Here is a 13,187-nt window from a genome sequence, read left to right as displayed (position 1 = left end):
AGTAATTGGATTCAAAGGCAGTTCTGCCTTTCTTGGAAGATAGCTGTGCATCCTCATATGATAAAAATATATCACAGAAACAGTGAATTCTTTTTTATGAAAGTTTCTATGTTCTAAAGTTTCTACTGCAGAAATCATGAATGACATTTATTATATGCATCTGTGCAGTGAAACAGATAATTTCAGGTGCATGCTCTTACGATGTAACCATGAAAATGAGAATTCTATGAGTAATAATTCACTTCATTAAGCAAAAAGATCTATTAATATTATGATGTGGTTGCTGTTAGACGCTATTCCCTCATTTCTTTCATTAATGTCGCTTCACAGAAACAGGAGTGTATAGCACACTAATGTAACTTTCCAAAATAACTAAAATGCCTATGAGCACCTATTAGGAGAGAAAAATAATGCCAAGTCATCTCCCAGATGAAGACAGCTATTGGCACTGACTATTCTGGAAGTTCAGAAATACGGATTCAACTCCTGACTTTGCCATGGGCTTCTCTGGCACTGTGGGACATAGTATTCAAAGTACTCAGATGTCCAAGCCTAGGCATCTTGTGTGATTTCTGATGCTCAGGGCTATGCTGCCTGGTCCCCAGCTGTGACTCCACAAGGACACAGGGATGCATCTTACAGCATCATGAGGATGTCTTTGATATGTAAGGGTATGTCAAATGGCAGTAAACATCTGAGCTGAACTCATAATTTCTCCGTGGTTCCTAATATGCTAGATCCAAATAATAGTTTGTTTTCTCCCCACATTTTTTCATTTTTTCAATTAAAAGCTCTTCAGAGCAGAGAATAGATTCTTTTGACTACAGTCAAATCTACAGTCTCCTGAAATATGTATCATTGTTACAGAATTAATCAGAAATTTTTATACTATTGAATAGAAAGTTGTGATTACAGTGTGTTTGTTTGTCATTGAAAACTACAATTGATTCTCCCAGGGTAGAAAAACCAAACACGAGCTTACTGGTTAAAACTCATGCCGAAAAGCAAAAATGGCCATATTAGATAGGCCATTGAGTACTTGACAAGGGTACTTGACATAAGCATAGCGTTCTTTAGGATATATATTTTTTTATGTGCAGAATACAGATTAATGACGCAAGGCTATACCTTTGCACTTAGCTACTTCATCCTGACTCTGAGGTACACATAGAAGCAGAAACAAATAAATTCAAAAGGACCAGTAGGTTTTGAATTGGATAGGAAAGTGGCTAATTTAGCTGATACAGATAGTAATGTGGATAGTATGTTCTGGATGGTGCGGATGGTATTAAATTAATTTGGTTTTAGTTAGATATTTTGTTTTGCTGAATTTTCTTTTAAATGAGCTATAGATTTTCATCCTGGCCACTCTGATATTTGTGAAGATGTATGAAAGGATGGGCCTTTGCACAAATATATAGAAACTGTTTTTCTGTCTCATTTTTTTTGTCATTTTTTAAAAAAACTTTCAAGATAGCAAGAAATGTGATTTAGACTTGAATTAAGGTTTCTAATTTAATTTGCTGTTAAAATGAGCTGTAAATGAATTTGTTGATGTAAATGCATCAACATTTAAGCTGATCAATAGAGATTAATACATAGAGTCCAAAAGTGCCTTAAATATAAAACTATAGGTAATCATTACTTTAGACCGAGGCTTCCTCCTGTGTTGAAATCAGCATGCTGTGGGCAGCTTAAGCCTGTCTTGGAGAAGACATCTCTCCGTGCTCTGAAGATTCTGAAAAACAAACTGTCCATGCCAAAACCATTACAAAGTTTGTTTCAGTAATCACCATCTTTGTAAAACTGCCATCTCATTTCTCACATGAATTTGTAGTAGTATCAGGTTTTTACTCTGTTTTTTGCTTTTTTTTTCCTCTGGTAGTGCAGAGAAAAATCCCCTAACTAGTACCTAGAAGACAGTAGTGCAGCTTCTGCTCAAATGCTTTTCCATTTTTTTTTTCTCCTCCAATGTGTATACATATCCAAGCTAAACAGAGCTTTTTGAAGATCTTTCCACAAGCCATTTTTTCTGTCCTTTGAATAATTTCTTGGGAGCCACTGAGTAGTCTTCCAAATTTTTCAAAATCTTTTCAAACATGGATATCACAGTGATTCATATCATTTTAATATCCATCTCAGCAATGCTCTAGTCATTCCTCTGCGCTTCTGGTCCTACTCCTTGTCTATTATCTACATGTGAGGAGTGCATTAGCTCTTTTCACCACCGCTCTACTCTGGAAGTTCTCACTGAGTTGCCTATCTATCTGTTGTGCTCCTTAAGCCAGAGCCACACTGCAACCTTAGCAGACTTGCATGACACTAAGCAACTAATTATGAAATCATAATGATGATTTCGCATTTTTGTTTGGGTTTCTATTAGGGTGTCTTGCCTGTTTCTATCTCCCAGAGTTCCCTTCATTTCCGAAATTCAATCAATTTAAAAATCAATTAACCTGTAATGTTTTTACAAGCACTTTCAGCATCCTTTAGGTAGCTTCATGAGGTATGTTCATTTTGAAATATGTTTTCCAGGTAGATGTTGTTTAATATTCTCTTATGTTAATAATGTAATAGAAAGTTCTTTATCAGATATCTACAAGAAAAAATACAAAATCCTATTGCTATTTAAATGCAGAAGAGAAATATTTGTTTCCTTTATGGTGCTTAATTAGGGAACCTACATTATACTAAGATTTTTCATATTCCTAATACATTCTTAAAACTTCTTATTGTTCATTCACTCACAGATTTTGAGGGGATCTCCTTTCTTTTCCTTTTATATCAATTTTAGTCACAATAAAATTTCCTATTTATATTAGTTGTTATTCATTTCCTCTCTCCTTCTTTGTCTGTATGGCTTTCTCAAATCAAATGGTAGATTGTAGATTTTTTTCCATTATTTGCTGGTTAATTTTGATTAAATTCCATATTTATTATTTTATATTAGTTTGAGAAACTAGTCCCCCTGAGGTGCTAGATTTCTTATCTTATGGTTCTTGGATTAATTTGTAAGTCTAAAGAAAGAGACAGTATCTTTAATACTATTTTTCTCTCTCCTTTTCCTTCCTCCACCATTACCACTTCTGGAGATTAACCTTTAAAAATCCTGTAATATATTTAAATGCTCATTAACACTGACTTTTATAAATGATAATCACTAATCTCACAGTCATTGCGATATGCAGTTTGTGATTTTAAGTGTTTTATATTAGATCAGAATTGATGATAAATGAACATTTCCAATAAATCTACTTAAATCTGAATAGTTAAATCAGTATTTCATTATTTCAGCAGATTTAGTTGTGCAGAACTCTACCCCTTCACTTAGAGCTTTTTTCTTTTCCCCTTTGCTCTGTGTGTATGACTGCTGTATTCTCTAATTTTAAACTCCTCCATGAAAGGAATTATCTGCCATTCTAAAATGACCTTTTGTGCTTTTTGTTGCTCTCACTGCACATTACTTTGAGATTTTGAGATTCAATGGAATGAAACTAGGACATTTTTGATGCAACCTGGTAGCAGCATATGCAAAACTATATGTTTTTTTTGGCCTCTTATATTTTGATTTATGGTACAATTGTTTCTGTTCCCTAGTTAAACTAGTAGCAAGATTTTCACTATTGCTAGTATATACAGAATATTTTCATATATTAAATGCATATATGTAGTTTTGTAATTGCTAAATATCACTTGCAAATCAGGAAGAAATTCTATCATAATAAGACTGTGCTATTTTATTGATCACTTTAATTTGTGTAGTTAGTAAGACCAAAATATTTTAAAATTATGTTTAAAAAATGATATGCAGTGTAGTAATTGTTATATGACTTTTTCCAAAAAAAAAGTTTTTCTGACCATTTTGAAGGCTGTAAATAAGAACAGCTCCTAGTCTTTGGTGCTTCCAATATATACTAATTTAAATTAGTAAATATCTGGCTATCAGTAAAAGATGAAGGAGTTCAATTTTCAGCAAGCTACAAGGTCTGCTTCTCATGTAGGCTTCAATGGTGCTGCCTCCCTGTATGCAACGTTGAGCTTCACTGTTGCCTCATGAGAAGGCTGTGGAGCAGAAAAGTAAAATCGCTGGTTTCCTTCTCTCTACGCTGCAGCTCAATGCTTTGATAGATATCCCTGCGGTTTCTTCTCTTCCTCCTAGCACATACCTCCATATAATCCCAGTCTCTTCATTTCCACTCCCCTACCCTGCATAGTAGATAAGATAGGCAGAAATCACTGGTATATGTAGTTTGATTCTTTCAAGCTTGGTAAGCAGATTAACTTTGAAATTATCTTTTCTACTGCAGAAATATTATTTGATGTTGAAAATTGAAACACTGGGAAACATTTCTTGCTTTCTCTCATTTTCCATTTCCTTATTCCTCTTCACATTTGTTGTCTTCTTTACCTTGTTCCTAGCTAGATCCCCCCTCAGTGTTCAATCATCTGATGTATTTTTCCATTTTGCTGTTGCTATTTTTAAGTAAATAATCCTCTAAAATTCTGTTTCTCTTCCTTTTCTTTTTTAATCCGTTATACACTCTAGGATCTTCTCTTAACCCTTGTTCTTGGTTTGCTTTACTCCTTCTGTCATTTGTCATTAATTGTCCTTTCTCTAATATTTCAGTCTACTCCCTCCACTTACCCTCTAGTTTTGTTTTTTTTTTTTTTTTTTTGGTTTGTTTGTTTTCCTATTCCTTTCTTGCCTTTCATTTCCCCCTTCTTCTTTTTCCCCTGTTGATTAATCATCTTTTGATAGTTGTACCATTGCTGATGTATTCTTCTGCCTGTCCATTTTTCCTCACACTTTCCTTTTTTTTTTTTTTTTTCTGTATTCTTTTCTTAAAGCTTCTCATATTGATTTAAGAATTTGAATCTTTGTGTCCGTATGGGGAGACCCCACCTGGGGGTATCTTACCCATTCTTTTAAATCATACCTTGATATCGGGCAAGGGCATGCTCTGGAGAATGTTCTGGTCCCTTCCTCCTTCCTGCTGCTCCCTCAACATTTTCTTATACTACCAGAAGTGGAAGTGCAAAACTTATGAACTGCTGATCAGGTACACCTGTGTCTGGAGAGGAAGAGATACAGAAGATGTTTTTTAGGATGATGAGTGACTCTTTATGGGTTACCAGTTGGTTTAGGTACAACCAGTTTAAGCAACATGGGGGAATTCCCCTCATTCTCCCTCAAATTGCTTTATGTGAGTTGATCTATAGGAATTGCAGAGTATGCCAAATCCAGACTTTGCACTCCAACTTCTCCATGCATGGCAGCTCGGATGACCTGTAGTAACTGGCTGCTGGAGAGGACTGCACCTTTTGGTTCCATTTCCTTCTCTGTTGTGTCCTGCATTGCGCATAGGTCAGTGGCAGGGTCTGCTTCTTCGGGTGGTAATATGGGATATGTGCGTGGGGCCTGCAGGATTAAAGTCATGGGCGGGAATGGTGTTGTGTCTGTGCTATGGGATATAGGAGGTGTGCAGGAGAAAGAGGAAGAGTGAAGGGTATCTTTAGATAGCCAAGAAACGAAGCTACAATAACATGCAGCATGCGTCTCAGACTTTCTGGCATCTGTCCACTCCTTGAAGGAGAAGATGAGAGCCCGGGCATAGCATGATCTGTCTGTCCTGGCTCTTCCCTGCCTTCAAGGTATTCCTTCCATCCTGTGATGCCACACTTCCACTTCACCTCTATTCCTTTCTGCCAGTTGCTTCCTCAGTACCTTGTGGATTATGGGACATCTGTTACCACTGACTTGGCTTTTTAGAAAACCATCAAAATGGGAGGTCAGGAGGTGGGGAACCATGCCTGTGCTTTCCAGGTATCCCCAGGACACCCTGTTTAACACAGAGAACTGCCAAAGACTATCCTGCCTGGAAGCTGTGCCGTGTGCTTACCTGTCTCACCACGTGCCCCTTACCCTGGGGGATGCAAAGATCTCAGCTGTGATCACAGTCACTCCATTACATTTGCTCTGCTCGTAACCTACCTTGCTGTCCTTGCAGGTCATGGCGTTTGCTCCTGTGGGCAATGCTTTTGCGAGGATGGGTGGTTTGGAAAGTTGTGCCAGCATTCAAGAAAGTGCAACATGACAGAGGAGGAGAGCAGAAGTCTTTGCGAATCGGCGGATGGCGTATTATGCTCAGGGAAGGGTAAGAACCGCTAGCTGAGCTACCACATATCAGCAGATGAAAATGATCATGTTCTGGAAGACTAATGTGTGCAGCAGTGGGTTGTTGTTTAGTAGCCCTTCTTTCAAAGGCACCTGTTATTAAAAGGATGTTATATTTGGCTCCTTAATGCATTTACATCCATTTCGTCAAACACCCACCACAGCCGTGCATGCTACACAGTGCTACTCTCCTATGCAATTTGTTAATAGCATATAATTTCCTGTGTGTGTTTATCTGCGTGTATGCTTTGAATGACTGTTTATTGCAAACTAAAGGCTAGTCCTCTGTCCAGTCTGAGGGTCAGGGATGCTAACTCCAGTAACATTGCAGGGTGCAAGATGGTCAATCTCAAGAAGCAGCAACCCAGCGATAGTGCTTGGTAGGCTGACCCTTCCCTCCCCAGCACAGCAGCAAAGGAAAGGCAGAATCCATGACAGAACCTGTCAAACCCTCTCTTTTGCTTACTTTTAATGTTGCATTCAGATGGTTGCATCAGCTTGAGTCCAGCTGTGAAAAATTGTCACAAGAAGAAATAAAATTTGGAAAATCTTCATAATTATCTAAAATTGGCTCTTAATGTTCTTACCTTGCAATCTTTCAGGCTAGGAAATTGCGTTACTCAAGGGAGGGCTTTTAGGCTCCCACTCAGTGAAAGGTGCTATTTTTTACATAGTATGGTGAAAAGACATGGTGCTGGGCTGAGCTGGGGGATAGAACGCAATGTCTCTTGACCCCATCTGCCCCTGGCGTGCCGTTTCCTCTGTTTATGTATCTCTTAAATAGACAGGGGGAAAAATAACATACTAGATAGATAGCTGTAAAAAGCACCTGGCATCCTTATACATAGGGCAGATTCCCAGCTGATTCTTTGGTAACTGCCACATTCTTGCAAGGAAGACTGGAAGTTATTTTTTTACAGCCTGCAAAGTTTACTCTGAGGAGAATTAGCTTTGACAACATGACTTTGAAGCTTTGGAAACAGATCATCCGGCAGGAAATTGCAGAGATCTGTCTGTCTCTCTTGCCTACTGCAAAACTGCCCCCTTTGCAGGGAGGTGGTTTGGGTATCTGAGCACTGGTGTGCTAATAGAGTGACCTGAAAGTTGCTCCATGTTATACCCATTTGCGTGCAACCAGTGCTACAAAAAGGCAGGCTTCAAAGGCCTAGATTTTCTACTGTGGTAGATTTTTTTTTTCAAGACTCACAGGACTGATCCAGTCCACCTAAAAAAGGATTATTTGGCAGTGTCCTCCGGCGGGGGGGGGTCAGCCAGGCAGGCTACCTTTTTTGGGGTAGGATGCAGAACCCTGTTTTTCAGCTTTCTGGATAAGTGCCTGGCTGAAGATGGGTACCACCCACTATCACAGTCATATTGATTAAGTAAGTTATGAAGAGGCAAAGTCAGTCAAATTATTCAAAGCTTTTGCCTTTATGATTCCCCCTCGCCCTTTTTTTTGGTCTATTTGTTCCTTTTTCTTTTATTTTTTTTTCAACAAATCCTTAAGTATATATTTGGAAATCATGTATTACTGGGTACCTATACTTTAAAATGTTTATAGCTGGAGAGGCTGACAACATCCAGAGGCCAGAAATGATTTTTTTTCTTTCTGTTTCAGTGCATTAAGCAATAAATAACCGTTATTGGTCAAATAACAGGGATTTTAGAACCCATGCACTAATGAGTTCTTTCAGGGTTGGTTATTTCCATCTTTGCTGGAATCCTAACCAAACATGTGAACACTATAATGGATTTAGGAAGCCTCAGTTTTTGTATGTCGGATTTAATAGACTCTAAGGAAAACTGTTTTTCATCAGATAACTGCTGAAAACATTTTCATGAAAATTACACTCTCTTAATATAAGCAACATTTCCAAATTCCTATCTGTTTGCAAAATCTTGGCTCCCTGGCTATACCACCTGTAGTAAAATCTTACCAAGGAAAACAGCAACACCCACCACGCTGCTGCCTCTCTGGCAGTAAACGTAGGGCTACAGATGGCTACTGTAACTGTGCAGGACTTGGGTTACTTAATGAGCCAAAAACGATTGGAGAGGATCTGGCCGGGATTCCAAGGAAACACCCCTCAACTAATTAGACTTGTTTTAATTAGGCTGAGGAGGCTCCCCTAGCAGCAAGCCCTGTTCAAGGAAAAGACTTAATACATTCATGCTCTGTAACAGATTTTATACTGTGGAGTCTGGTCTCCTTTAGTTTACTTGGTGACAAGTATGCTCTATTTCTTTGCAAAATAACCTTAAAATATCATGGACATCTGCTGGTAGCAGCATCAGTATTTGATTCTGGAGGGTTACCACAGATTTCTTTAAATACCATGCTACTAATTATCTTACTTTCACTAAAATTCTCATGCTATGGGGCTTTCAACATTATCTGCCTCTATCTTTGCCGTGTTGTTTGTAGAAACAGAGATTTCAAGTTTAAGTTACTCTCAAGTATGTCTTAGTGTATGTTTTTGTAGAGTAGCTATGCCGTATGTGTGCTATTCTTCACTGCCTCTGTGTGGAGGCATTTCTATCCTTATCGATGGAAATGTCACTGTTATTTCCTGGTTCCCATAGATCAGTAATCTCTATTCACAGAATTCACAGAAATATAGATGCTTTAATAAATGCTTTCATTCCTAAACATCCGAATCATTATCTCCCTTTGTAGATATTTTTGAATTCCATATATCACAATATATTACATCCAGAATATATCCATATATTACAATTTAAAATCTCATCTCTCAAAAATTAATTTTTAGGAGCTTACAATAAGAAGAGTGAATTAGTTACATTTTTAATTAAAATATTAAATATTCTGCTGGGTACTCCGCTCTCAGAGTTTGAAGAGTTAATTTTCAAGGATCATAGATTCTTCAGAATTAGTGGAAAAAATTGCAGAAGTATGTTTGACATTGACAGACACAGATTTAAAAAAAAAATTATATTGAGATTCTTCCATTCTTTCTATGGGCTTCTGCAGAGGTCATTGAAAGAAACATGAAGACAGTCAGCATTATGTTACCTACTTTGGCTCAGCCCCTGTAGTAACCCATGAATTCTGTTTAAGTTACATTCCAACAGAATCAAGTTTTTTCCTTTTTCTTTTTTTTAATCACTGTGTTAAATACGTTGAATTTTTATCGTCATAATTCCAGAAATAGTGCAAGAAGAGGGCATTCTCAACAATTCTCAACAACCTAACCCATTTAGAAGCATGTTCTATTAAAGGTCAACAGCTGCTTACTCTACTTTTTGGATTATTTTTACTCTACGCCCCATTGTCACTTATTTGTTCCTTTTTGGGGGGCGGGGGGAGGGGAAGAGGGACTTGTTTTGTTTTGCTTTAAAATCAGTTCTACAGCAACCTGCCCCTTAGAGTTGGACCCACAAAAGGACTTTTGCCTTGGCAGTGTATCACGTCTGAATTAAACTCCATTTAAGTGTCTCAACTCTGTATGGAGAAGGAGGACTCTGTATGGAGAAGGAGGTTAGGCAGCTCTGGATGAGTTCCAAGCAGCTTACCTTGACCCAAAGGAAAGGCCATTTCTCAGTGGCATTTCTGAGTTGCGGAACTGTCACCATCTTCCCAGGTTACAGGCTTCCTGACCCATGGTTGTGTGGAGTCAAATGTTATTCTTTATGATTCAGAGACATGAACCTTCTCCTGATTGTAGAGTATGGGGGAACTTATCTTAAGAAGAGGTTTCTGGTGCCACCTAAGCCTTGGTGACTTCGGTGTTCTCCTGAACATCACCACCAAGTCCCTCTCAAGCCTGAGGAGGAGAGACCTGATGTCCCTGAGGAGAAGAGTGGCTTGATCCGGCAAGTGACCTGGCAAGAGCTCATGTCTCTGCAGGAGGGAGCAAGCTGTCAAACCACAGTTAATCGCACAAATGTTCTTTTTGACCTCAAGCAAATATTTAATAATTCTGCCGGAGGTGGAACAGTAGCGTCAGTAGCACCGAAGCTTTTGAGGGTCTGGATATAAGTCTGAGGCACCTCTGGTCTTTTGTGGTCCTGTTCCCAAAGGCCTTAGATGAACAAGGCCTTTTTTTTTTTTTTCCCCCAGCAACAATTTTATTGCCTTCAATAATTGTAGGTCAGGAACAATGTAAGCTTTTATAGCTAGAAAAAAAAGAGAACAGTTACTGTGAAGAGTGGCCCTGATTGTGGGTCTCTGAAACCAAAGGAAAGCCTCAAAATGTGAGTCCTGATTAAATGAAATAGCTGAATCAAAGCATCAGAAGGAGCGCCCTGCCATACTTGCACTCCCCCAGAAAGAATCCTTTTATTCAAAAAGCTTTTAGCTTGATTATTTTCTTTCATACAATAGCTTCTTAGACAGCAATTTTACGTGTGCGGTGTGTGCTAGTGTGTGCTGTCTGGGGATGGTGCAATCTAGTCTGAAAATGCTAGTGCTCTTTGACTGTGAGTAACAACCTGTGATTTCAGGTTCCTGCCACTGTGGAAGGTGCATCTGTTCACCCCAGGAATGGTACATTTCGGGGGATTTCTGTGAATGTGATGACAGAGACTGTGACAAGCATGACGGTCTCATTTGCACAGGTGCAGTACGAACTAATACTTAATTGCTCCAAGAAACAAACTGTGTTGATGGGAATTATGTTGGGTGAAGTGCAGCTTCATCTCTCTCCACTGATGGAGGAAGTGCATTTGCTGGTTATTGAAACCTACCATAATTGTTTCTTCATGTGGGGCAATAATCAACTTAAGATTGCAAAACAACAGGCGAAAGCCTGTATAGCCATTTAAATAAGTAGATCAGTTAGGAAATCCATCAACAAGTTTCACTGCAGTAGTTTACTTGCTCCTCTTTGTCAAAGAGCGTATTGACAGCCTGGGGATTATGTGATTTCTGAAACTTTTGTTCTCACGGCTGGATTTTCTGTGTGTATAGTGCATTCTAGTCACAGGAAGTGTTCACTTCAGATGATCACATCTTTGCTAGGTGAGAGGAATAGCTATGTGACTTAACAAAGCTTCCCGGCACCCAGACAGACCTCACCGGGAGGCCGAGATACCTGACAGCTTTTCATATAACCTCATAAGGTGATGGCTACTGATTAAAGGTGCCTTCACCCTAGTGCTGGCTGAGAGTTCAGATGGCAGATGCAAATAGAAAGGGGCAGGTTGCCAGCAAACCGTCATTGCAAGAAGCCCGAGTGACAAGCAGCAGCATGGGAACTGTTACATTAACTTGATAGCTGGTGCCTGCTATATATTTTAATTTTAGAAAATTGTTGCTGGATGAATTATCAGGTGTGGAGGAAGTCTGCAAGCTGAGCAGAGTCAGAGCTGGGAATAGCAAATTCTGTTCAAAAACATGGTCACCTGGCTAACCTGATTAACAAGTGCCCATTTTTTTTGCAAGTATGCAGTAAAAGGCATCTAGAAACCTGATCTTCACCTGCAGTGGCCATTCAACAGATGGCTACATCTGAATGGCCACAGCTCTTCATGAATTTGGTAGGAAGAACAGTCCACCTGACAAAACCAGGCTGTAGCTCCCTCAACCTTAGAATCCAAATATTTAAATAAAATGAAAAAGAAAATGGGGGTATCCATACTTAATGTTTCCCCTGGACAAAATAGGGCCAATATATTTTCATAATGCACTGAATGTGAGATAGTGTTCATTTGTATAGAATTTTGAGAACTTAAGAGTAAAGATTTTCAGGTTCAAAGCGATGCCTATAACTTTCTATTGCTTCATAATAGTTGAAAGTAATTCTCCTTTTTCCTTGCACCTTGAAGTGCAGTGTGAACACAGAGCCTCAACACCTGCTGCAAATAATGGTGGCATAATTACATTATTTGCAATTCTGCTGATGGAATTATTGAGAGAATGCTATTAATCCTTCAAAAAAGGAGGTTTGGGGTGACTTCTTAATGCAATGGTACAGTAATTGCTTCCTTACAAAAAAAGGTGGGGTAGGAGGCGTTAGAGGGACAATGCAACTACTTTAGCATGGCTTTACACTTCCCATAAGAAACATTTTAATGCAGTACATTTCAATTATGGTAATTGTCCTCTATTCATTCTGTTCTAGGCAATGGTGTTTGTAGCTGTGGAAACTGTGAGTGCTGGGAAGGATGGAATGGAAATGCTTGTGAAATCTGGATGGGGACAGAATACCCTTAAGAAAGAACATCGAAGAATAGGGATTTTGTGTGATATTTCTTTAGGCTGCAAGGACATTTAATTTCAGAAATATTCTGTGTGTGTGTGCGCGTTCATGCACATATGGGTATGAAAATACTCTGTAACAATCATTGGAAGGCCAGCTCCTTAAGAAGTGCATGAGAAAACTAAAAATGATTGCACTTGGGAGGCAGAAAAAAAAAAAAGGTGAAATAATAGAATACTGCCCCTGTGCCCCTGTGGAAGTTATCCATGGTTTTTCACTGACATCAGTGGGGTCACATTACATCCTTAATGCCTATTTCTTAAGCAATCTTGGGAGAAAAACATAAACCAGCCTTTTTTTAAATATTATTTACTTGGTCGTCAGATTGCCACATCACTATGTAACAGTAGAAGAGTAGAGAGAGTTGAATATTTGCCAAATAATACATTTGATCAATCATATGGTGTTTGGCAAGTATGCTGTTTGACCACCTTTCTAATAATTCTGGTTCTGCCTCAGCTCCCAAATCAAGAAAAGCGGCTGAAAGCTGATCCAAACTTTAATGATTGCTTTTTTTTTTTTTTTTTTTTGTTCAGAAAACTGTATTTGTCTAACTGAGGTTATCTGACAATCATAAATGGAGGGCCCAAAGTGTTTGAATCTGCTCTTGTCCACAAGGGAACCTTTTATTTTCTGTGGTTAAAGTGTCAATAAATTGGTTATCTGTTCTACATACTACAATATTTTCAATGCATAACCTATAGGAGTATAATGAAAGAAACTAATAAAAACGTATGATTTGCTATTCTGAATATATATCCTACAACTCATGTACTTTTATCATATTGCTT

General features: G+C 38.5%; 1 protein-coding gene across 1 annotated transcript in view; it reads left to right on the top strand.

Annotated features, from left to right (window-relative positions):
* The window catches only part of ITGBL1 (integrin subunit beta like 1), a 73,599-nt gene extending 61,168 nt beyond the window's left edge, over positions 1-12,431 (top strand). Inside the window, exons 7-9 of the mRNA XM_088525669.1 lie at positions 6,009-6,155; positions 10,640-10,753; positions 12,259-12,431. Coding sequence (XP_088381795.1) covers positions 6,009-6,155; positions 10,640-10,753; positions 12,259-12,350 — 353 coding nt within the window. The 3' untranslated portion in view covers positions 12,351-12,431. The remainder of the gene's footprint in view (positions 1-6,008; positions 6,156-10,639; positions 10,754-12,258) is intronic.
* The last annotated feature ends 756 nt before the right edge of the window (positions 12,432-13,187 follow it).

This window comes from Tinamus guttatus, unplaced genomic scaffold (assembly GCF_059628265.1).
Source record: "Tinamus guttatus ecotype Peru unplaced genomic scaffold, ASM5962826v1 Tinamus_guttatus_pri_ptg000235l, whole genome shotgun sequence".
Lineage (NCBI taxonomy): Eukaryota > Metazoa > Chordata > Aves > Tinamiformes > Tinamidae > Tinamus > Tinamus guttatus.
The sequence above is the reverse complement of the archived record's forward strand: the minus strand, read 5'-3'. Positions and strand labels throughout refer to the sequence as shown.